This window comes from Parasteatoda tepidariorum, chromosome 5, assembly GCF_982258835.1.
Source record: "Parasteatoda tepidariorum strain Cologne lab strain chromosome 5, Ptep-v5.0, whole genome shotgun sequence".
Taxonomy (NCBI): domain Eukaryota; kingdom Metazoa; phylum Arthropoda; class Arachnida; order Araneae; family Theridiidae; genus Parasteatoda; species Parasteatoda tepidariorum.
Genome location: NC_141759.1, coordinates 38057075 through 38084121, shown reverse-complemented (window position 1 = coordinate 38084121; position 27047 = coordinate 38057075). Strand labels below are relative to the sequence as shown.

The 27047-nt window shown below is 30.9% G+C and overlaps 1 protein-coding gene across 2 annotated transcripts in view; it reads right to left on the bottom strand.

Moving 5' to 3' along the window:
- Positions 1–2674: 2674 nt before the first annotated feature.
- LOC107446479 (homeobox protein unc-42-like) overlaps positions 2675–27047 on the bottom strand; it is an 83119-nt gene continuing 58746 nt past the window's right edge. For both annotated transcript variants that reach the window (XM_071185179.2, XM_043054190.3), the window contains exon 4: positions 2675–4390. In XM_071185179.2, coding sequence (XP_071041280.1) covers positions 4004–4390 — 387 coding nt within the window. In that variant the 3' untranslated portion in view covers positions 2675–4003. The remainder of the gene's footprint in view (positions 4391–27047) is intronic.

Below are 27047 nucleotides of genomic sequence, written 5' to 3'. Positions count from 1 at the left end.
TATAATGTTTATTTTTTTGAAAATAATTTCTTTTCGAAGTTGCTTTTGTCCATACTAGGCCCCACTTCACGGGGACACATCTAAAAACCTATTTAATTTATTGTTAATCATTAAAAAATAATTAAAATTAAAACATAACTAATTTTGATAATTACTTTATATTAATTAACGTTAAAGCCTAATTAATATAAAACTTTAAACTCTTCCCAATTTAGTGAGAGATTTTTCATGAATATTTAAAGTAATAGCAAATTTCACTCTTTGCTTCTTAATTTTTCACGTATAATGAAGTTGATTTGCAATAATTTGGCCACAGTGATAAATAAATAATTAACAAATAAACAATAACTGTTAATAGTTCGGTAAAGTTTCACGTAATGGCAAAATTAAACAAATTTTGCTAGCCTTAATTGAAATTGCATTAGCACTTTAAATATTGTAGGAATCCATAATTTCTGCCTCAGTAAATATGCAAATATTTTATCAGGGTTCCTACAGTTTTTAGAAAACTTTAACACTTTGACGCAGTTTATGCTAAAAGCTATGCTATATGTTTATGCTATATGCTAAAAGGGACAGCACTGTCCTTTTTAGCATATACTTTTTCTGACGCTTTACATACAAAGAAAAATATATTTTGGTATTTTTAAATTGTTAAAAACAAACTAATAGTTTCGAAAAAAATCTGTTAGATCATCGGAATTATAATTGTACTAAAATATAAAATCCAAAAAGTAGTTAAAAAAAAATTCATTTTTTCGCATTCAGAAATTGATTTTGTAAATTGAAGTAATGTCATAGATCAATAACTGCTTCTCTTAGACTTCAATAACTGCAAATTTGAAAGATGATTGTTTTATTATAAGTGTTTGGAAGATTTTACCTTTAACGCAGAAAAAAGACACCAGGGTTTACTGCTGTATTTCGCAACCATAAACTATTAAAATGCCAAATATAATATAGTTTTCACTTATCTTGATCTAAATTAATACAAACTAATAATGAAAAGTAATAAAAAATATTATAAATTCGTTTAATGAAAATTTTGCATCAAAGGGTTAATAGTGTTACAGAAAATAAAGCATAATTCCATCATTTAATAAATTTGTAACCACCGCTATATGTTATTTAGTAAAGAAAATACATTTGTAAGTCTGATTTATCAAGCTGGCATCTTAATAAGAAAATTTCCTCCAAGTATACATAACAATAAGTAAAATACTTTGTTAAGATAAGTCCACTCTGGCCCCGTGAAAATATTTGTTCTTTTAAACTAAATTATTGGTCAATTAAAAAAGGACAAATCAAAGCTGCAGCTGTTAAAATAAGCTTTACGCTTATTCCTTCATAGCACAATAACTCCTATTATTAAAAATTATGAATATAAATCGATAATTATAAATCAAATTAAGAATTTACTTTTCCACCATGAAAACTGTGTTTTTTAGAATTCTAATTGAAAATAAATTGTGAAAAAGTTTTACCTTATTGTCAAAAATTTACAGTCAAATTTCAATTGAAAGTTGATATACAGTGGTGTCATTTAAGAACTAAATATATATATATAGTGGTGTGTAATATAAGTTTAAATGGATAAAAAAATAAAACACTAAACAAACCACTTCCACTGCTATCTACCACTCCCAACAAAATATTTTCCAAAGTGGAAGAAAATTTAAAAATGTAAACTTCGATTTTTTTAAAATTTAGCTCTCATTTTGAAAGATTTACAGCAAGATGCTTTATAAATTTGATTGGCGCATGTTTGATATAAACTTTTAAATTATTTATACGTAGTGGTGGACAAAATAACTTTAAATCAAATTTACCAGTCCGAGAAAAATACACGTAGGCCTAAATTTTGCTACCACTAATAAAAATTGCCCATAACGTGGAGCAACTTGGTATCTCCTCACTAAGAATGCTCACTTACCTGATATTTAGTATTGGGTATATTAATGTAACAAATGAAAGTTATGGATCTTATGATGTATTATAATGGCAATTTAAAATAGAAAAAAAAAGTTTCGATTTTTGACTATTGCTTAGAAAGTCATAGATAATGACAAATGAAACCTACATACCTATTTAGGTGTACCTAAAATGTAGTACGTATTGTCGTGCGATGCTTATTTGAAAAATGTCCAGTTTAAAATTGATGGGGTTAAAATATTTATAAAAATGATTTTTTTATAAAGTGAGAAAAAGATGTATTTTCTGAATATGTTACAGTGATTAAACGAAGGGTATAAAACTATTTAGAAATTGAGGAAATTGTCCATATATATAACATATGTGTATACAATGACCAGCATACGCGTAAATACAAGAATGTATACTATATTTACATATACATAACATACAGATATAAATAGATATATGTACTGTTAGACGCTCTTTTGATGAGTGGAACTGTAATTAATGTACAGTAAAAATCTTCCCCAAGAATGGCTGACGAACCTCTTGCTTTGTATAAGTACTGATACGTCTGATCATTTTGTCTATTTCTTTATGGTATCAAATGTGAAAGAGTATAAACAACTTTAAATCGCGAGTGAAATTTACATATTTACTAAGTTTCTTTGAACGTAGTTCGCGGCACAATGTTGAAGAATAGAATTCCATCTTTACATAGTTCTTGGTATTTATACAAAAGGAGTTTTGCTTTGCGATCTTTTCTTCTTCAGTAGCTTTCAACACGCACGCTGTTTTGTCGAAATCTTTCTATTTTTGTGTTAAAATGAACAACACTGATTAGATATTTAGACCTTCAAAGAGCTATAAAAGCGGTAAATCTCTTTTGACAAGTTTTGCACGTCTGTGTGACAAATTATTTTATTAAAGAATAATTTGAAATTTTAGAGCTACGTTGAGCGAGTTAAATAAAATCAATATTGAATTAAATAAGATTTAATTTTTACAAATGGATTAATTGAAGATTTATCTAAATGAGACATTTGATAAATTGTAAATAGCTTGTGAAAAATCGATTAAAAATATAAAACTAATCAAATGTAAACTATTTGGCATTGAAATCATTAAGTGAATTTTGTGCAATTATAAGGATTCAGCAATTAAAAAGTCTCTGAAGCTATTCACTCTATAAATTGTATTGCCATTTAAAATTGCATTATTACACTAATTGCCAAAAAAATATGTCGCATACAGTTTAAAGTTGCGCACTTCTGAGTGTAAGGGTCTATAAATCAGCGAAACTGCATGGAAATTTGATTTACCATTGGTAAGCGGCAATGCAATATTGTTTTGAATGAATTTCAATTAAAATCGATAGTTTGTATTCAGACTATTAATGAAAATTTTGTTGCTCAAGGCAGCGACATGTTGTTTTACCAGGAACATGTTGGGTTGTTATTTTGCTCGAAAGTCATGCACTCACCTCATTGAAGAGTTGCGCAAAAACACATCCGTCCTAAACCTTATTACTACCCGGTGATGCGATTTATTTACTATTTCAGGAAAAACTAGAGCTTTAGTAGACTAGAATAAAGGAGGTAGGCCATTGGTCTTGATCATTGAAAGATTGAGAGAAGTTCAAACAAAATTTCTGCAATAGTCGACCAATAGTAAATTAACGATGATATTAGATGTGAGAAAAATTGAGTGGGAGCGTTTTGAATTTGAACCAGAAAAATGGAATTTGAACATTCACTGTAAAACCTTAAGCTTGAGTTCCAAAATTTGGCTTCCAAAATCCCTAAACACTTTTATAGACCGTTAAACTATGATGTGTGTAACTTTAAATTCCTCCTGTATTAGCCGATTCTGTATAAAATTTATAATTAATTTTCTTAATCTAACTGAAACCTTAGTAACATTTCAGTAAATGCCACGAGCTGATCCACCGGTTTATTTCCTCAGCGTGCGTTTCAGTAATATGCTTTTCCTCACTTAGAGCACCAAACTTCAGAATGCTTTCTTTTGGTGTCCACGGCGCTATTTAGAACTTGTACAAAAATTTCAAAGAATGTCATTGCACTATTTATTACGTTTGATATTGTAGCATAGGTGCTGCCGAGAGGTTAGGATGAGGCGTTGTATTCATTCTTAGTGCGGGGAAGCTCTTATTATACCAGTCTTCGTCAGCGTCTTGCCTCATGGCAGCCGCCATGTTAGGGTTAGCGTGGCCCATAGAGAATGGCTGCGCCGCCATCGGTGGATAACTGGAGGCCATAGGTTGATATCGACCTCCCATGCTATTGATGGCATTTGGCGGCGGATATTGATAGCCCCTAGAAGCCACAGTGGCGGTAGGATATATGTTACGCATCATTGCTCCATTGCAGGTTGGAAGAACAGAGGGCGCTGCTAGTGCCTTCTGTAGCTGCTTTTCCTGCTTCCGGTATTTTGCACGTCGATTTTGGAACCATACCTGCAAAAATATATAAATAAAATGATTTGGTGACTATAACAAAAATATACCAACTATTTAAAACAATATACTGTTTCCAAGAGGAATTTTAAATAAAGCATTTAAAGCCGTTTTTCGAAGGCTCTGTAGTCTAATGAAATGATGCTCTTTTGAGAATAATAGGTTGATTTCATAACTGCTATGGACTTGAAACATTTACTAATGACTGTTAGGACAAGTAAAGCCTATCTAAAGCTAGCGCTATCTATCAACACATCCTAGAAGAACGAAGGCCTCAGCACGAATCAATTTAGTAGTTCGACGTGACGAACATAAACTGCGCAGTCGATGAAAAAGAAGAAAGATGTTAATACGTTTGGGCAACTAAGTTGCGCAGTGGTGGAAAATACGAAAGATGTCATTACGTTTGGACTACTAAAGGATCAAATTTCTTGTTTATGGTAACCCGTGCTAAGGCCTTCTCTTTTCTAGGAAGTATTGTATCAATGCTTATTCTGAGAATGGCGCAAAGCGTCAATATGGAGAAAATCCACTGTTTTGTGGAAATGAAAAGCGTTTGAGGTCTAACTTTTTCATATTTAAAAACTTACTTTAATGTTGCAATATCTGGAAAATTTTTTAAGAAAAGGGAATAAGGCATAGATTTTGATAATTTTAATCTAGGGAAAGAAATGTCGCCAAATTGGCAATTTTTAAAGAAGTTTAATTATTTTTTAAAATATTTAATGTTTTTGTCCGTTATAAAGCCTGAATAATTCTTTCCCGCAAGATTATAGAATTATATATATTAAAAGCGGAAATATTCCTAGAATACATATGTTCTGCACATAACATTTTATTCTTTTAAATTTACGTTTTGTGTTTGCCCTCTTCTATTCGATTATTCTAAGCTACGTTTTTATCACTCTCTACCGTTACCATATCAGATGAATCGACGTGAACCTTCGGATTGGTTGTGAGGAACAAGACAAGATCCATTGTCTTTGAATTCCCATGCAATAGTAAACTGAAAGAAATATTCCAGGAAAAGTTGCTCATTTTAATCTTTTATAATAGATATTTATTAGTTTGTTTTATTTTATTAGTTTGTTTTATTTTATTAGTTTGTTTATTTTATTAGTTTATTTTATTAGCTTGTTTCATTTTATTAGTTAAATTTGTAGAATAAGGATAATTACGTCCACCCTTGTTGTTATTGTTTCTTAGCCTACTTGACATGTGAGCAAGCCTGCTTGGGAGACCAAGAGGATTTAAGAGAGAGAGAGTGCATTTCTTGTTTTTCAGTGGCGCCATCTACGGCCAAGAACACACGTCACAGATCGTTTTACATGGCAGACCCATTCTTGCATTCTAAATTGCACAGAACTTTGTTAATTAAGAAATTACATTAATTACCTGAACACGAATTAACAATCTTAGTCTAAGTTTAGAATTGAGCAACTAGGGGTGGGGGGGGGAGTTGTGGTCTTTATCCAATCCATCTGATGTGAAAATGGTAGAGTCAGCAGACGATGAGGTAATGGATTAACAATAGCTAGGTGTATTTGGTAGACATTTACACACCCTCCAACTGCTACGGAATTTCCGTAGTTTCAGAAATCTTCTTTTCAGACGGTAGCAAAATTAATGTCTTAATATTTAAAAAAAATTAATTTTAGCGTAACTTGTCCACTATTACTTATAAAAGTGCAGGCCATATGGCTAGATTCTTAAGTTCTGATAAAAGTTTTATGAGAGATCCATTTGCTTTAAAAATTTCTACTTTGGTTCGCTACCACTAGAAAGAATTATTTTCAAAATCTTCATAAGTTGGAGGGTATGCATTTAGCACTAGATTGCCCGAGGAAATCATTTTGACTGCTTTTTAATTTTAATTAGTAAAACAATAATGTATATAATGTCACAATTTCTTAGAATTTTGCGACTTTTTGTGCAACATATAATTTTTTTTGTTAATATTTACTAATAACTTGTTATATAACTGTAAATAATATAAAAAACAATAAAAATTAATTTTAAGCAAATTTTTTTACACATTAGTTACTTCTTTCAGAATCCAGTTATTTTGACTGCTTTAGGGCAAAATAGGTATATATTAAGTTTCAGTCTTTCTAGTGTTAATCATTTACATGTAGAGGTGGGCTTATTTTACTTAAATCAAATTTACTAAACTAAATATCAAATATTAAACCATAAACTTGGCTACCATTAAAACAATTTCCCCACAAAGTGAAACAATCAGAAGCCTCCACACGGTCTTTTATAAGTAGTTCGCGCAGACTGTTTAAAAAGTGAACCAGTTGTGCGCATGAACCCAAAACCTTTTATAAAAGTAATTGAGAGAAATTTATCTTATATATTTGAGAATTGAATCTGTAGTGTGGTTGACAAGTGAATAAGGCAAACCAATAATATTCATAAATAAAATAAAATTTTAATCATATATTTGCTACCACTTTCTTATTTTAACTATATTCTGTATTAAATGACTCGTTCGGTTAGAAGATTCTCTTCACAGTGGTCTGATCGGACTACTCATATAAAATCGTGTGGAGGCTTTCAGTTAGGAAGTCTTATGATCTCCATAACATTTTTAAAGGTAGTGAAATAGCATCCAAAACAAGCTTAAATAGTTTAATTTTCTTGAAAGCACATAATAACTTTCCAATGTGGAAACAAAAGATATTTTGCAAAGGTTTTCATTCATAAAAGCTCACCCTCGTAATGATGATATTGGCTGTGCATAACGATATTAGTAGCAAGAGGTAAATATATATACAGTCGAACCTCGATTTCACGAATTTTTCCATATCTCGAAGAAAAAAAAATTCCCTTCAAATTTTCTATACACTCAATGCTAAAAAAAAACTTGATTTCACGAATTTTTTTTTTTCTAATCCCTCGATAACTTGAATTTTTTCCCCATAAATAAGGTAGATTTTTTTTTCAAAAATTAGAAAAATATTCTAAAAAAAAAAATTTTTTTTTTAAGAATGGCTGACAAGGCATGGAATGATGTGTCTTCCTCTACGATAATGAATGGCTTTAAGAAGTCTGGATTCATTAAAGATAACGAAAGTCAAACAATCAATATCGTTAATTCTGCTGAAAATGATTGGAACAGATTGACCGGACCCATGAAGCTTGATGACATGGAATTTCATGAGTTTGTAAACGTAGATGATGCAGTAACAGTGTGTGGTCAGTGGGATGACGATATCATCGCTCAAACGAAAGCTTCTTGTGAACTATCAGAAGAAGAGAATGAGGAAATGGAAGATTTACCACCCAATGTTACTAACAAACAAGAACTTTCTGCAGTGGATACTGTAAGGAGATTTATTGAGAGGCAGCCGAATATGTCAGAGGAGACATTTAAAGCTATAGCATACCTGCCAACTTTTACGCATTTGGCGTAAAATTTTATTTTTATATTTAAAGTGGTAGTAAATATATATATATATATATTTTTTATAAACTTAATATTTAAAGCATTTTAATCACCACTATTCTTAAAAAAATTAAGCATGTATATATATATGCGTTGCTATCGTAGTTGTCAGTTTAAGCTTTTTCAAATACAACTTATTCTTTTGCGTAAAATTGAAATTTAAATTCCATTTTGATACCACTGGGAAAAATCATAATGGAAGCGATTAAAAGTTGGCAGGTATGCTATAGTTCACTTAGAAAGTGTTATAGACAAACTTTCTTACACATCTCTAAAGCAAACAACAATTGAATCTTTTTTTAAATGAAAGTGTTTTTAGAATACATATGGAATAGTAAATAAGGTATATAAAGAGCATTTTTCTTTATTCTACCATCAATAGCATGCGATTTTCGATAGTTCGAGATATCAAGGTTTGACTGTATAATACAAATTATATTAATATGTAAAAGTAATTCGTGTTTTATGTATTTAATAAAATTATTTAAATATAGAGGTGGTAAAGTAAATCAAAATGTAACATTTCAAATCATAAAAAATGGTGAAACGTAAAATTTAGTACCTCTTCAAAAATTTCCGAAAAAACTTTGGTTAAAACGATCATAGTTAACAAGTGTGTATTAATTTCAATGTTTAAAGGTTAAGTTTCATGATTTTCTTTATAGCTCTTCTTAAGGAAAATAAATAAAAATTGCTCTAGAAATTCTCATAAAGAGCATATAAAATCTCAAAATATAAGTTATCGCCAAATATTATTTAAAGATCAAAAGATTTCCTATCTTGGGATTATAAGTCAGAAGTTCAAGATAGGCAATGATTTAATAAAAAGATTTCAAAAAAATTGGATAAATCAATTGCATAGTATTGTTTTTCCAAAATGGCTTAGAAGACCATAAAATCACAAAGAAGTGATTTTACTCCTCTATTTCTTTTTATATGTACCAGATCGATATTTGTAAAACTTTATAGACTTTAGTCTTTTAAATTGTTGCAACTTAATAATTGAAATAATCTAAAAAAATTAATGGCATGAGCTCTTCAATAAAGAAAGCTTGAGAGATTTTGTTACTGAAAAATTCTTTATTTACAGTTAACAAGTTAAATTATGAATTTCGACAACATAACCAACTGCTTAGGAATTTCCGCAGTTGTTGCTAAAGACTTATCCCTGTGGCAGAGTTATTTATTTGACTTAACACGTTCACGCCGGGGTGACCCACCGGTGGGCCACGCTAGATTGTCTCATCTTGGCAGCGCACCGGAGTAAAAACTGGTAACAATAAATTTCATTTTTTAGTTTTTTTCCGGGGAATAATAAAAACCCATAACTACCAATTGTTTTTAACGGATGCAATTTTTATATTGAATTTCTTCTTCGCCGTGATAAATTTCCTTACACTGAATTGTTATTGTTGAGAATAGATGAACTCCTCCTGAATATTATCTAATATTGAAATAATTCTTCTACCAGTATTTTCACTTTTCCCGGCGTGAACGTGTTAATGTCATGTTTTGTCCGACGTGACTCATAATAAATTCGAATTTACGTATAACAGGCTACGCTGTAAAAAATGGATATTCAAATATCATGAAACTTTCTTTGTTTCAAAAAATTTCGTTTCTGGCAGGGAGTGTGATTGCCACCCCCAGGCAGGTGGAAGATGTTAATTGTGATAAGGTTATATATATATATATATATATATATATATATATATATATATATATATATATATATGTGTTACGGTGAATGGTCAAAATCAAGAGAATGTCGACTTTCACCGGTGAATGTCAACAGTCACAAAGTCGCTTTGGTGAATATCCGAAACATTTGTGATATCCAATTTGATATTAATTTAATCTTTGATATTATTATATTTATTCGATATTTTAATATCCGCTGAGAATAGATTGGGAGAAACAGTGTTCGAAGTACCGGGTAAATGCATACAGGGCAGTGGCACTTAACTAGACCTAGAATATATTTCGGATATTTAACAAAGCAACTATTATGTGATTGTCAACATTCACAGTAGTTTATAAATCCAAAAAGGAAATTGAAAAGCTAAAGTTTTGCTATTAAATAAAAAATAAATAAAATCTTCCAGAAAATCTGGTAGAATTAACAGAGATGTGGATAGTTTAAACATATTAAGCCAGGTTATTAATTAGCATACCTGTCCACGTTTGGACAAGTATGCTAATTAATAACTTTTCCTTGTAATTAATTACGGGTTTTGGCGGGAGGTTTTTGTCAAATATCTGAAGTCGTAAAAAATTTTTATTTTATAATTTAAGTTTTAATTTAATAAATTTGATTTATAATGATTTTATCACCATGAATGAAACACTTAGAAAAATATCTAAGACCAGATAATTATGCTGTGAAAATTTCCATGGGCAGCAAAATTAAACAAATTTAGCTTACCTTAATTTTTTATATTGTAAAAATGACATATTTTTAAAATTCGATATCTCAGCAGCTATGCGACCAATTTCACACAAATTTTGTATTTTGTCTTTTAAAATTGCATTTTTTAAATTAATGTAAAAATTGTATACTTTACAATTCATACTTTTTTTCGAATATTATCAAATAAACTATAAAAAAATAATAAATATTTATTATATTTTACAAGAAATTATTTTTCGGTAAACGAATTTCATAATTATGTGGCGAAATTCGCGAAATTCGTATCAACGTTAATAATTGGATACTTGCAACTCTGGAAGAAGACTATCACTAATACCCAGACACGTGACCTATGACTTCAGCGCCAGCTGATCGTTTATAAACAAAATGGCGTGTTAAAGTCGAGCTAAGTCTCTCCACATAAGTTAGAATGTTAATTAATGTGAAGTTAATTACGTGCAACACCGTATCCAGATCAAATTTGTTAATTATTTCTCTTCTACGTTTCTTGCTTAACTTAGATTTATTATTCGTTTCTGCATTTTATTGTAACCTTGATATAATTTTGTTCTGTGTACCTGGAAACTTCGAAGCATTATTAGTTTGTATATGTTCTACAAGGCTTTGTGCCTGTCTTTGTATTGAGTAAGAAATGTATATTGTGAAAGAATTGAAATCTTTGTGAAAGAAAATAGAATGTGTCACTTAAGAGAATTGACACTTGACTGTCTTGGATAACTCGAAATAGAATGGAAACAACAGTTGAAAATGTAAACAAATGCCACGTTTCAACAATCAATCAGGATTGAGGTACCCAACTCTACATCACTTGCAAGTATCCCATTACGCAGCGTATGAGAATGACGTCACAGAATAAAAGTACTTATTCATGTATACAAACCGTAAAAAATTGCCCCATTGTTATTGATGCCAATGGTGCTTAATTAATTTTGGTGAAAGGTATAATTTGAAATAAAAAATAAATTTTGTACTAAAAAACTAAATTGATGGAGAAAAGGTACTTTTTAATCTAGAAAAACCATAAAAAATTCACATTATTACTGCTGCCAATGATGCCTATTTAGTTTTAATAATGGGTACTACTGGTATTATGATAATTGGTTTATTTTAGTTACGAAATATACTAATATTGGTACCAAGATATTTCTATAGAAATAAGTTTTTAATGGCCTATCGAAAGGGATATGTGCAAGAGAAAATTGTGGATTAAAGTAATTTTCGACTACTAGAGCAATTGCATCATGACAAATGATACCTAATATAATTATCTTTAGTTTGAAGAAGGGAAGAACTTTTAAAAACATAATTTGCATAATCTGATAACATAATGCCACCTAGAAGGGCATAAGTAAGGTAAAGGTCCCTGAGAATTAAGAATATTAGACTATCAAGAGTTGATCTCAAGCAACAGCATTACGTCAAATGATACTTAATTTTAGTATCTCTATTTTAAAAGGATGAACTTCTTAAGATATGTTTTGCTTTATCACATAACGTAAGATCATCAGGAAGGGTTACACATAACAAATAAAAAAAATTGGAATTGTTTTAGCTTAATTAATTGTATCAGCATACTTCAGTTTTGTCATTGATTTCGCAGTGTTGATTAAAATGATTTATTGATCACTTACTTTTCCCCCCAAACCGTTGTAAAAAAGGGTATTCAGCTAGTTATTTTACATATTGTGGTACAAAGAACTAGTATCTTGTTTCAACAAAGTAAATCCTAAAAAGGAAACATTATTGCTACCACGTTCTACTGTTTGGAAGAAAAAAAAAGGACTCGTCCTTTTAAATGGATGCTGAGTACAAATGGGTTAATTATTCTTAGAAGAGAATTGCTATTATTGTGAGTAAAGAAACTGCAAACAATAATAGGGAACAAAAAAAAAATAATGGTAAGAAGAAAACGGAAAAGTCAATAGTAATAAAGAAAGAAAAGAAATAGAAAGAAAAGTTCGTAGAGTAAAAGAATTCTAAGAGCTAAAAGTCACAAAACAAGTAATTCAACGAAAAGTTCTAGAAATAGTTCTTTATGAGTCATCCAGGACTTCTTTTTTAAGCTTTTTAGTTACGAAGAGTTGTGTACATTGTTTGGAACATTGATTAACATTGTTTCAGAGATTTACATATAAATTATTGTTACGGTTATATTTCAAATTTATACAAATGCAATTTCAGAGCTCTGCGTCTACCATTACCACTTGAATAAAAGAAAAAAAAAATTACAGTTGATTGATCTCAATGGTTATCAGGTAATTGACTAATCATTATTTTAATTTATAACCATTGTTGAACAGCTGACCCAATTCTGAGTTCACGACTATCAATGTTCAACTCAGCTGTCTTGTAATTTTGAATCTAATCCAGAAGACAAGGGAACTTCTAAATCAAATATTGGGATAAATTTGTCGTCGAGGACTTTTTTTATAGGACTAACCCGCATTTGCGTTACATGAACGGTTAGCTCGACAGCAAGGGGACTCTGACCCATGATCCGTCTACCATTGGGGATATTTTTTGCCAGCACTTTAGTCGGAGCGAGCTGGTAGAAGAAGTCTTATCGACCAACCATCCCCGGGTTTCGAACCTGGGTCACCTCAATGGGGGCGAGTCATTACCTCCTATATCAGAAAGCCTCCGCGCAGTTTTTTATAAGGAGTCTGCGCTGACTATTTAAAAAGTGAACCAGTTGTGCGCAGGAATCCAAAACCTTTTTTAAAATTAATTGAGAGAAATTTATCTTATATATTTGAGAATTGAATTTGTAGTGGTAAACAAGTAAATAAGGCAAACCAATCATATAAAAATTTAAAAAATTTTTTAGACATATATTTGCTACCACTATCGTATTTTTACTAGATTTTCTATTATATGCTTCTTTCGTAAACTTGTTTACTTACATAGTGGTCTGATCGGACTACCAACAAAAAACCGTGTGGAGGTTTTCAGTTATAGGAGGTGTTGGGAGAGCACTCTATCTCCTGAGACACCACGGCTTAATAGTATCTTTAAAATTTGATTAAATTTGATCAAATGGTTTGATCAGAATCATTAGTCAAAAATTAGCAAATTTTTCCCCTTCGGTTTAAAAAAAACGTTACGTTCATTTTCAAATGTCTGTGTTCTAAAAATGCTTCTCCTAATAAAAAAAAATTAAACATGTAAAAGTTAAAGAGCATTAAAATTTGCTATAAGAGAAAGAGAACACTTAATTTCGAAAGTTTGTACAATTCTAGCCATAGACACAAGCAAAATCCTTAAACTAGTCGTAATGCGTTGTTTCCATTTTCTGGGGTCGACTTGCTACTTTAATTGTTAAGTAAGTGTTTTTAGGGAGGAGGTAAGAATAGAATCTTTAAGTTTGAATTATGAATTGTTGATCTACACATATACTTTAAAAGCAGGGTTTGCATTGGTAAAATAATTAAATATATTGCCTATGTTAATATAATAGATTGGGATAAAAGGCTTAGAGCAGTAAAGAAATTACTGTAAGCATTTTATCAACTATTCGTATCCGTGATAATATACAAGGTGACTTAAAATGGTCCTTATGATTTTACCCTCAATGATATCAAATATTATGAAAATGGATGTTTTCTACACTGGACTGAAACAAGTAAAATCTCTTAATCTTTGCAGATTGTTCGTAAGAACTATTATATTCATAGTTTTTTCAAACGATGGATGCATAAAATACATATATAAAAATTTCCATGCATAAGAAAATTATAATGGAGATTTTTCACACAAAATTCCGCGATTTTAAAAATAAAAGCTCACAATTGAATTTGCGTTTCTTAAATATCTTTAAGCTTTTATGGTTTAATCAGATCATATTTTCCTAATTTTACCTGTAATTAAACTCCTTATTTTAAAAACTACTTTATTTTGAAAAATGAAAGGAAGAAAATAAAATTTTCTCTTGCTGCTAACAGACACACATATACAAACAACAGAACTCAGGTTTCGTATTTATTTCAGATATTATCGGGCGTCAAAGTAGGAAAGAAAATTTTTTGTCACTCTGTATTATTTTAAGAAAACACGACACGCACATGTAGTTTTTTTAAATCTTTGAACTTCTTTTTGAAGTTATACTTTTTATGCGACTTCCAACAAGGTTGCGTTAAACGTTTAAAGCTATATTTTTATTGGCCGGGAAATTACGTGGTAGGATCCAGTTTTCCCTCATTCATTTCCATATTGTTTTGGTTCTCACCAGCATAAAAATAATAAAAGTATTGTTTTTCTATAAATATTTTAGTTTGTTTTGATACACGTATAATTTAAAAGGGTAGTATTTTTTATTTTCAAATTTAGTGAATAACAATTGTAAAAAGTGAGTGAAAACAATCCCACGGACAATGCAACGGATTTAAGGTTATGTACGTCTCTTGTGAATATCAATTGATTGTTTCTCTTCTGAAATTACATTATGGCGCATTCACATATATTATTAATACATTTTCCAGGGCGAGACGATGAGGCAACCACAAGCACTTTCACTGGTTCAAGAGATCAACGAGGGAAAAATGCACAATATTACCGTGATTACAGAGCACGGAAGCGAGCGGAGCAGGAAAAAAAGTCGTTAAATAGAACTAGTGATCCTTCTACGACTGCTGATTCTTCTACAATTGGGTATAATATAGCCTACGTCACAGGTTGTGTTGTTTCTACTAAATTTAACCCATGAACGGCATTTTCTGCGAGCCTAACTTCAAGCCACAAATAAACAAACGAAGTGTTCGATCGTTTAAATAGCTGCTCGCCAGATTTTATTGCATTATAAAGAAAAGTTATTGAAACTAAATACAACTAAATAAACAACAACAACTAAAACAAATAAAAACAGCTACTAATAACAATAACTAAATAAACAGCAACTGAATTCCATTCGTTTAGCATTGCGTCATATGTTGTTCCTACTAAATCGAAGTAGTTGTGTTTTTTTCATATTATACCCAATTAACGTCGCAGGTTGCGAAGTTTAACTTCTTCCGCGTGGAGGGACTCCACGCACTATTTTTTTCTCTCTCTTCTTTTAGTTTTTGTGCAGACTCAGCTTTTAACACCGTTTAATCTCGTCACTTTGAATGCTTGCATAATTTCCATTCGATTTTTGCTTTGAATTTCGCTAAAAAATCTAGTTTTATTAAAGTCAAATAAATTTTTTAAATTAAAAAATAAAATTTTTGATGATGTAGAAGAGAATCAAAATGAAATAGCAATTAAATGAATCAATTAACTCTTTGTCGCAGATAGGACATCTGCGTCTCTTTCATATATTTTTTCTGACGTTCTAATTATAAGCGAAAATATATTTTGAACTTTTAATTATAAAAAAAAAATCTAATAGTTATTGAAAAAAAATCTGTCAGATTAACGGAATTATATTAGTACTAAAATATAAAATTAAAACAAAAGTAATTTGAAATTTTCTTTCATTCATATTCAAAAATGTATCAGCAATCTATTTTGTAAATTAAAGAAATTTCAATGGTAGAATAATTGTCTCTCTGAATCCAAATAACGGCAAATAAAATGCAAATTTGAAAAATAATTGTTTGAATAATTGTTAAATGCGTACTTGTTTCTCCTGAATCTAAATAACGGCAAATAAATGCAAATTTGAAAAATAATTGTTTGGAAGTGAGCCTTGTTTGAAAAATTTTACCTTTAACGCAAAAAAAACAAACAAAAAAACACCGTGTTTCCTGAAAAATTTAATAGCCCTAAGTAATTAAAATGCTAAATATAATATTTTCCCCATATTTTGATCTAAATTAATGCGAAATATAAAAAAAAATGTTAAAATATGCTTAATAAAAATTCTGCGTCAAAGGGATAATGCCTAACTCTAAAGAGAGGATTATTTATGAAATACAATAGTACGAAAAAGTGGTTGTTCATATTTGTTCATACCAAGGGGATGTTTATAATCCGTGACTAGATATTTTAGATTTTAAAAGGCACAACACTTCGACTTCCTACCTAAATATAAATATTAATATCATTGATACATTGCGGTTGTTACTATCCTGTTTTTTGCAAAGTAAACTTGTAATGAAACTCGTGAGGTATCACTTTTTTCTTTTTCGAAAAAGGAACCGTTCAAATAAAAGGATGCCAAGCACAAATAGGTTAAAACTAACATTTAATCACTTATTTTCATATGCATTAATTATTATATGCAATATAACAAATCCCGGTGTTAAGAAAATTGGATAAAATTTTCAGAACCTAGAGTAGTAATAGCAAGTACTATTTTTTTTTCCTGAGAAAAAATTTAAAACACTGAATGCAAAAAAAAAAAAAAAAAAAAAAAAAAAAATAATAATAATAAAAAAAAATAACTTTGAGAAATAAAGTTATATTTATCTAACCTTAACCCCTTGGGGGCGGGTGATTCAGAAAAGCATTCGTAAAAAATCAGAATCAGGATGTAATTAAATAAAAAACTGTAACTTAAATGTAGTCGTCACTAATTTGACAGACTTACTTTGCTTTTACCTTAACCCTTTGGGGACGGGTGATTCAGGAAAGCATTCGCACAAAATCAGAATCAAGTTGTAATTAAATAAAAAACGGTAATTTAAATGTAGTCCTTGCTAATTTGACAGGCTTACTTTGCTTTTACTTTAATTATTGTTAGTTTAATCATATATATAATCAATGTTAATTCAAAGTAAAACTAAATAGTTTTATTTTGAACAAAGTAATGGTGAATTAACCCTTTCGCGCCGACTGTCACAAATACGTGACAGCATAATACCGTATCAACCAGGGTAAAATGATAAAACTGGTAATCAAAGTAATTCTTTAGCAATTTATTTGTGGGCGGAGTTATAATTGTTTGATTTATTTAATTCACCATTACTTTGTTCGAAATAAAACTATTTAGTTATACTTTGATTTAACATTGATTGTGTATATGATTCAACTAACAATAACTAAAATAAAAGCAAAGTAAGTCTGTCAAATTAAAAACGACTACATTTAAGTTACCGTTTTTTATTTACTTACATCCTGATTCTGATTTTGTACGAATGCTTTTCTGAATCACCCGTCCCCAAGGGGTTAAATAAATCAAACAATTATAACTCCGCCCACAAATAAACTGCTAAAGAAATACTTTGAATACCAGTTTTATCTTTTTACCCTGATTGATATGGTTTTATGCTGGCACGTATTTGTGACAGTCGGCGCGAAAGGGTTAATTATTGTTAGTTTAATCATATATATAATCAATGTTAGTTCAAAGTATGACTAAATAGTTTTATTTTGAACAAAATAATGGTGAATTAAATAGATCAAACAATTATAACTCCGCCCACAAATAAACTGCTAAAGAATCAGTTTTATCTTTTTACCCCGATTGATACGGTTTTATGCTGGCACGTATTTGTGACAGTCGGCGCGAAAGGGTTAAATTGTTGTTCATATTATGAACGAGTTGTTAGTTTGTTATAATGATTGTAATATCGCTTTAAAAAAAGCAGTTCCTATATTTCGAAATCTGAATATTTTTCTTTAAACATTAGACGATATAAGACAAATGTCTTAGGAATTTCAAAGTGTCAAAAGAAAGAAAATCTCCCCCCCCCCTATCTCTAAGGGAACTTATTGACTAGTACGTACTTTGGGTTGCACTCTAATAAACCATACCTCCCCTGGTAGAATTAACAATTATATATATAAAAAAAAAAACTTTAATTTTTGAAAATATAATTTGGTTTTCCAGAAGTTTCGTATCTTGTGTTTTTTATTTAGATTTAAGAGGTAAAAAAAAGTAAAAGTAAAAGTTTGAAAGTCAGCATAATGCACAAATTGGTGATTTTTCATAAAGAATTAAGAGAAATAAAACAAAATTTTACTTGTTTTATTCAAGTGCAAAAAATACCTACTTCTAATATTATTCTATGTTAAAGATACCTTTGAGTATTATTATGGGTAAGAATGATTGATAAATGCTTATTGCTTTTAATAAATTAATTTCTCTACTATTTTTAACTTTTGATTTCATTCGAAACATTGTTAACATAGGCTACAAACTTTCATAATTACATTTACTTTTAAATAAGTATAATTTAATCACGTTAATTGTATATACCTTGTTTTGTGTGGTATGTATGTACAACAGCAGTTGACGGTACACACATTGAAATTCTACACTTCGATCACCCCCAGACCACCTCAGCTTGCCTTTTTTAAAACATGGAGTAAATCAAAGTCATGGAGTCAAATAAATAACCAAAGCAATTTAAATTGCCAAATCAATTGCTGAGAAACAGCGTTATGATTTGGTTTTTCAGTTGTAACTATGGGTAGAAATGAGTAGAAACAGCGTTATGATTTGATTTTTCAGTTGTAACTTTGGGTAGAAATGAGTAGAAACAGCGTTATGATTTGGTTTTCCAGTTGTAACTATGGGTAGAAATGAGTAGAAACAGCGATATGGTTTGATTTTTCAGTTGTAACTATGGGTAGAAATGAGTAGAAACAGCGTTATGATTTGATTTTTCAGTTGTAACTATGGGTAGAAATTAGTAGAAACAGCGTTATGATTTGGTTTTTCAGTTGTATCTATGGGTAGAAATGAGTAGAAACAGTGTTACAACTTGGTTTTACGCTTGTATCTATGGGTAGAAATGCTCCCTGGCATCAAAATTCGCTACTCTATAACTTGTATATACTTTATTTTATTTTATTTCGAGAGACATTTTTGGATCAGGTTGTGCATAATGCTTTTTTCAGCCGAAGAAGTTGTATTTGTTATTTTTTGACTACCGATTCTGACAAACCGTTTGATCAATTTAATATTTAAGTGTACCAATGGATTTTGTTTACGAGGCATCATTTCAATGTTAGTAGACAAAAACTGAAAAATATCTAAAGTTTCGCAGTTTTTTTTAATTCTAATAGACATTCAAAATATGGCCAAAAATTTGATTTTGAGTTTTAAGAATTGATCAGTTTGAAAAGCGTTTTGAAACATGAAGGCAAAATTTCAAAGCAGTATCTTAACCCTTTGCACTCGGATGTCCCCACGGAGGCACCATCAACAGTCATCAATTTAAAATTAAGAAATTTTATACCAAAATAATTAATAACCACATTATTTTAAGAATTTTAAAATTTATAATAATAGTATATTGCGTATTTTAAATGCTCTAGTGCTGGTATAAAATCAAACAGCATTTAAAAGTACTCGGAGTGCAAAGAGTTAATAATCAAAAAAGTTGCAGCATTTTTCAATTGAATCATCAACAATTTCTGGGATCTGTGTAGGCGTGGCCTCTGCAAAACAAACCGAGATAACAAAATTTTATACGTCATTTAAATGTTTATTATAATTTAGTATAATATTTTGGCTAAAAATAGATTTATTTGTTACATTTTTATGTATCCAACAGCTTTAATGCATCTTTATTAGTGTAACAATGATTTTGTTTTTCAATTTATTCACTTTTTTAGGGCTAAACAAATAATATGAAAGTATTATATTAAATTTTTTTCTATAAAATGATCAAGAACTATGTCGTTATTTGAATGAGGATGTTAAATCAAGCCTCAGAAACTAAAACGAGTAACTATTCGCAAATATAATCTTTAAACTTGTTTTTCTCTCTTTATTTATTTTTAGCGTTTTGTGTATATAAAATTATTTGAACCTAAGGAATCTTATTTATTTAAGTTAGAACTCTGAAATTTTTGAAGTGTGTGCAGAAATATAGATGAAACAAAATTGGGTAACGGAATACTATCTGGATTAATTGAAACTTTTTTGAAAAAATCTCAAATTTAGCACTTAGTAGAAATTTTTTTTTTTTTTTCAAAAGTATAATCAAAAACCTGAATTAAAAGAAAAAGCTAATCAGTGTATTATAAAATCTATATCCAGTTTTGCTTGCACTTGTATCAATATGCCAGTGCAATAATTTTCAAGTTAGTATTTTACAAATTAAAAAAACTTGTACCGTTTTGAAATATTAAAATTAAATATTTCATTAAAAATTTGAATATTTCAATTAAAAAATTAAACATTTCATTAAATTTTTTTTGTAATTCTTTTGTTCGAAATATGTTTTAATATATGAATATCACCAAAAAATTACATAAATAACTTTCTTTTGTTTATTATATAACTTTTTTATATTAAAATATTGGGTACCACGTCCCCTTAACTCATATCAGAAACTGTTAGCAAATTCATGTCATTCTTATTTGGGATTCAAAATAATTTCCAGTGTTCTGGGAATTTGTTCGAGTCACGTAGTTTATTTTACGGTCTTATTTGACTGGGCTATATTAGTTAATTGATTTTCCTTTACCATTACTCAGAATTACTATTAGTCAATTGATACTATTAGTTAATTAATACTAATAGGTAATTGATTAATACCATTAATTAATTAGTTAGTTAATTACTACCATTACTTAATTAATTTTCTTTTACCAAGAGCGTTGTTGTTTTTGATTCTTTGCAATCAAGTTTAATATGTCATCATGTTTGTTCATGATCGTGTTCATCATGTTTGAAAAATCTCACACTAAATGTTAAATTCTTACTTTAGTGGCAACTTTATACAGGTCTGTATTTGTAAGTGTTATGGAAAGTGAATAAATTTTAAACTATCTTCTGTAAATTTCGATAATCATATTCAAATGGTCACAACCATCAAATCGATAAGCTGATTTTCCCGAGACATCTGGATAAATACTGTCGAAGGAATGATGTTTTTTTAATTTTATTTAGTGTTTTCAAAGAAGGATAGATAGATGCTCTTCTTTGGAAATGTTACTCTTGGCTGTAGTTGGTTCCAATTATAATGCAAACTTTAATTCCTTTTATAATGTGTTAACTGAACTGTAAAAAGTCAAGCTGCTTTTTTTTATTTAAGAAAATGCTCAACAGACGTGCAGGTCGTTAAAGGCCACTGAATTGAGAAATCGCAACCCAGACATTGTACCACCCCACAAAATGTACACTGGTAGCCAAATAATAATTAGGATGGGCGTAAATTATTTTTTTACCATCTGTCAAAATTATCTGAGTAAGAGTTTAAGGTCGTGTTTAAATTATTCACAAATAGTGGTAGTCAATTTAAATCAAGTGTGTTAGATTCAAGGATAAATGTTATAACATGAATTTTATTGCATATTTAAATATTAAAAAAAAATCTCCTCCTTGAATCGAAGTTGGCACGCATGCACATGTCTCTCACGGGCTGCAATATTGGCACAACTCAAACACTCGTTTTGAACTAAGAACAGGTGTAAATATGAAAATACACGTTCTTTTCAGCAGCAATGCTAGCACAGCTCATAATTCAACTTGAAGGTAATCAGTGGCGGATCCAGCGGGGGGGGGGGTCATAGGGGTCATGACCCCTCCCCCCCAAATTGAAAAAAAAAATTAATATTTTTTTTTAATAGTTAACTAAAGAAATAAAATGCTTGAAAAATTATTTAAGGGGGCATATACACCTAGGTATGTCGGAAAAATCAATTCCCCCCCCCCCATCTAATTATGTTCTTCACTGTTTCAGGAATCATAATCCAAAAGATTAAAACGAAATTCGTTATAGTTTCATTGTAAACATTAATATTATTGAAGCACTCCAAGCGCGCTTCAACAGGTTTAACCAAAGTAAAAAAAGCATTACATTTATTATTTAAAGATTTTGAATACTTGAATTAAAAACCCCAGTTCTTTTTTCCAAAATAAATAAATAAATAAAAAGAAATTAGTTGTGGCGGGGGGGGGGGGGGAATCTGAGTCCGTGACCCTCCCCAGGAAAAATTTCTGGATCCGCCCCTGAAGATAATCTTCGTTTAACACTAGATTGCCCAAGGAAGTCATTTTGACTGCTTTTTAATTTCTGTTAGAAAAACGATGTATATAGTGACACAATTTCTCAGAATTTTGTGACTTTTTTTACAACATATAATTTTTTTATAGTTAGTATTTGCTAGTAACTTGTTATATAAATATAAAAAATATTAAAAATTAATTTCAAACAAATTTTTTTACTCATTAATTATTCTTTCACAATGCAGTCATTTTGACTGCTTTTGGGCAATATAGGTACATACAAAGTTTCAGTCCTTCTAGTGTTAAGCAAACTAAAGCATTTCTTATGCATTTTCCTTAGCAATGAAAACTTTGAGCCCACTTGTATCAAAACATGATTTTTTGAGCTGTGCCGCTGTTTTAGTTCAAGAGCGATATAGTGTAATCACTTTGATGCCACGACCACCTGTCCTACATCTTTTCAATTCATTAAAGGGCAGTAATATTAACAATAAAGATTATGTTTAATTTTGCCAGCACTTAAAACTTTACAACTCAGTTATCCATTCTCACATACATAGTTATATAGTTTACATAGAGTGATGGGCCAAATCATTGTAAATCAAATTTATTAAATCAAAATTTTTTTCAATAATGTAATTTAGTATTTCAATTACCTTTTTAAGTAAATGTGAAATAAGTGATCATTAACTGGGTATAATGACATAGGAAATATTTAATACCTTATAATATTAGGTTTTGTTTTCGTTTATTTAGTTTTGACACGTTAACTCAAATAACGGTTATAGCAGTTCGATTTTTGTTTATATGTCGGCAAATGGCGGCTTTAGCCATCCTAAGATTGTTTACCGTCTCAAACAAAAATTTCCTTTTGTGGTTCCATTTATTACGACTTCTTTTTTAAAACTAATTCTTGTTCTCTAATATCAGATTCGTTTGAGAACAATCTAATTCTTATTCACATGCATTCCGGAGAACACTGCGCGAAGGCAGCTCTCACGAGTCATGTCAATAATGTTAAACTTATCCTTCTATCCTTTTTATTTCTATTAAATTGTTATGTTTGTTAAATTATCGTCGTTACTTACTCCTATGCTGCACTAACTCCCCCCCCCCCACACATATATATATACATATATATTTGAAATTCATGAGGGAAGCAGGACTGAAAGTTCAATTGCTCTGCAGATGGAAAAAGCAAGAACTGTTAAAAAAATTATTTCATTCTAGCTTGTTTTGGGGAAAGAGACATGACAACCAAGATTTTTTAATAGTCATAATAGGTGTATATAATTGCTTCTTATTCAAGTGAAAGAGTTTATGATATTTCCACCCCACGCATTAGTTAAAAATGAAATTGTTTTACAACCAATTTTTTTTCCCATGTTACGGCTCTGGAGGGAAACGCTGAAAGTATTTCGAGTGCAGAAGACTCAAATGTTCTGATTATCAATAGCATCAGAGTTTCTATCAACTATGGTCGTAATTCTGATTTTAAATATCAGGACAGCACTTATGAAATAAAAAGTGGTTAACCAGTGCTTGAAGGGAATTAAATGAATTCTTATTTTAATTTTTTTTAAAAACCTTTGACAGTCTCAAAATTCAGCAACAATATTGATGATTGTAATAATTTAAAGTACTAACGCTTAGCAACAAATTCTTACATATCTGATTTTTATTGTTAAATATGTTTGTAATAGAGATGACTTAAGAAAAATTCTAATAAACGTATATCTAAAAGGATTTTATTGTGTTTTTTATGAAAAAGTGCAAGCGCAGTATGATCATTCATTTAATTTATCTCAACTAAGTACATTTAGTTAAAGTTATTGGATTGCAAAAAAACCTTAAATGGCAACATTTTAGTTATTTTTATTTCAACAAGAATTTTAATTGTTTTTCCATTATTAATTTCTTTTAAAATCATTGATCAGAACAAAGAGAGAGACTGCATCAATTAAAATGACAACAGTTATCACACGACCTAAACTAGGTAAGCTAAATACATTAGCCTTCTCATTGTGAGTGTGCAGTGTCACAATTCAAGAATGCAGTCAGGAGTGTCAGTGTGAACAAATAATTGAACGGGGTCACTTCGCTAATGCATTTCATTATACCGGCAGAAAGGTGTCTTCTCTCTCATGTTGACATGCTCCGTCACTTATTGCATTGCAAAAGGTATATGGAATGGGGCAAAGCTTTGGACCACACCGAGCAGCTTTATAACGAAGAGATCGTGGGTCCTAATGTGATTTCTCGCCGTTGCACCAGAACCGACAATGAGACTAAAGTAATTTTTAGGGAGGGAACTTTATCAGACCTCTTTTAGCCGGGTTGGCCCCAAATCAAATCCGTTAAGTTTCGCTGAGGATATATTCTCTTCTCCCTTTTCTACGCCATTACTACTTGGTCCCACTGATTGCAGTTGGTGGCTGGGAAGGGATGGTATGGGGTAGACGAGGTGGAGAGGCGTACAGAGCCCAACTCCCGGCTTTTTCGGGCGTGCGATTCCTGTCTTCAAGTCCATTACGCTTTTCCCCGTTGCCCGAAGGTAAATCGAATTTGCAGCCTGCGAGTTGTCGCGGCGCTCGAATGCCAATCTTGATTAGAGCGGCAGAGTGGAGCGCCTTGTTGCTAGTCCACCAACCCCAAACCCCCTCAGTCTTAATGCGGCTCTTTCCTTTCAAGCTTGGAATAGAGTGTGTATGTGGCTTGGGGGTGCGCGAGGGAGGTGCCGAGTGCTGTTCTCTAGGAAAAGGCCTGCTCGGCGAGAAGCAGAACAAGAAAAACAAGCGGCCTTCATTTGGTATGACAAGAGCGTACACGGGAAGCCCCGGCGAACGATAGTAATGGATTCTGCATATGAAACGGGCATTCCTTAACCCCCATGTGTTCCCTTCCTCTTCCCACCCCCTCAGTACGCGTGTGTGGACCCCTTCCAAAATCGGGTTATACGAATGCGAGGAGGCGGAAGAACTGGGGAACGAAGAGGTTGATAAGAAGAATGAAGGGAAAAAAATGGCGAAAGTTTCGAAGTAAGCGCCGCGAATTATGTAAGTGAGACGAGGATCAAGCAGTACCAACGCAGCTGTGGCTCTCTCCATCAAAAGGATTCCTAGTTTTTACCCTTTCGGAGCGGAGTTCCGAAAAATAATAATAAATAAATAAAGAAAAAGAAGATGAAACTGGAAAATATAAAAAGGAAAGAGGAGGCATGGAATAAAAGGGCATCAACAATAGGATTGCGTCGTTGCAAAACCTTTTTGCAACGTTGAGGGATGATGGGGAGGAGGGAGTTGTAGGAACTAGTAAACAAGCGTACTTTGCATATGCCTCGGGTTCGTCTACTGCACCATAAACAGGAAAAGCGGAAATAAAGTCTCATGAGTCAAAAGCGAGATGCAAATTTGAAGTTAAAAATTCGAAACCAGAATTATAGGGGAAAAAAAGAGCTAAAAGCGGCAAAGTCGTGCATCTTTATCAATTATGCATAGTCATGGCAATATGCAAAGTTTACTAGATATTTTCGGGGATTTGGTAGAAAAGCAGATTTCTTTTGATATACCTGGTAAGTAAAGAATTTTTTTCTTCTCTGAACGTAGAGCAACGGTGAACAATACGCCTTTGTTCGAATATTTCAATCCCAATAAAATAAAGCTATCATCATGAAATTTCCGTAAGTGGCTTTTGGAGTTTCAGAATTTAGTGTAGTTTAGCGGATATGCCTGGATTCTTTTTATAGATAATTCCCCTTTTAAACAATATTCTTATAACGGATTTTTGTTAAGTCAGGTAGCTTTTCAACATGATTGGATGTTTTTTACTCACAACAATAACAATTGACTTATTTCCGAACATAAATTGTGCTATATTTGGATTTAGGAGTTCAGAATTTATATCTTCCGGTAGGGGATTTGTTAAAACATAAACGGATACTAAACATTTTCAAAATTCGTCAAAAATACTTAGCATTGAGATTCTTGATGTTAAAGAAAACATGAACACCCTAACATTAAACTTTGATTTCGAAGTTCTCATTTGGAAAAATAATCATGAATTTTACTTTTTTCCATCAATTTTTGGAGGAAAAAATATATACTTTTTTACTGAACTTAAGAGGCAGAATAGATTCAAAGTCAAGGACACATTTATTTTACAGCTTTTTTTAAAAAACAAAAAAAGATTCTTAGAAATTTTTTAGTGTGATTTAAAAAACAAATTTTACATTACAGGCATGAAAAATACCATAGCGACACTAGTTGGGAACATGGTTTCTTTTGTGCACATAAAAACCTTTCCGTATGAAAAAAAAATGATGAAAATAACTTCGCGTTCATGAATACTGCTAGATGACATACAAAGTAAAACTAATGATAGAAAAAAGTCATTGATTTATGACAGTCTTAGGCTGAGGACAGGCACCCTTTGCCGAGCAGCAATTTGGTGTTATCAGTTCTGGTGTTTCAGTACAAATTGTGTGCTCATGCTGAAAAGTATCAACTCTCCATTTTTAGCATGGTTTATGTAATAAGATGGTGGAAAGTGACCATCTTGAAGGTAAAGAACATTAAGTTAACGTTTGGTGTCGATTAATAGGGAGTTTCAAAGTTCAAAGCCTTGTCTTTTTATCTGCTTTTGCAGTATTTTAATTAGATGAAACATTACTCGGGTCGAGTCGCTAGGGTTTTTTTGGTGTCTGTTCTTAGCCGATTTAGACCGGTTGTTACTAATTTTTTCTCTACACCAATTTGATGCCTTGTAACCAAGCAGCTAATCAGAAAACAAGAACAAATTAAAAATGAACACTAGAGAAAGTTCTTCGTCATAGAACTGAAACCACAGTATGACTTTTTATGTGGCATTTCATATTTATACTCTTTTTATTTTAGCTTTTTCATACGTATGAAAAACGAAGATTCTTTTTTCACTTTGATATCAAAGATTATTT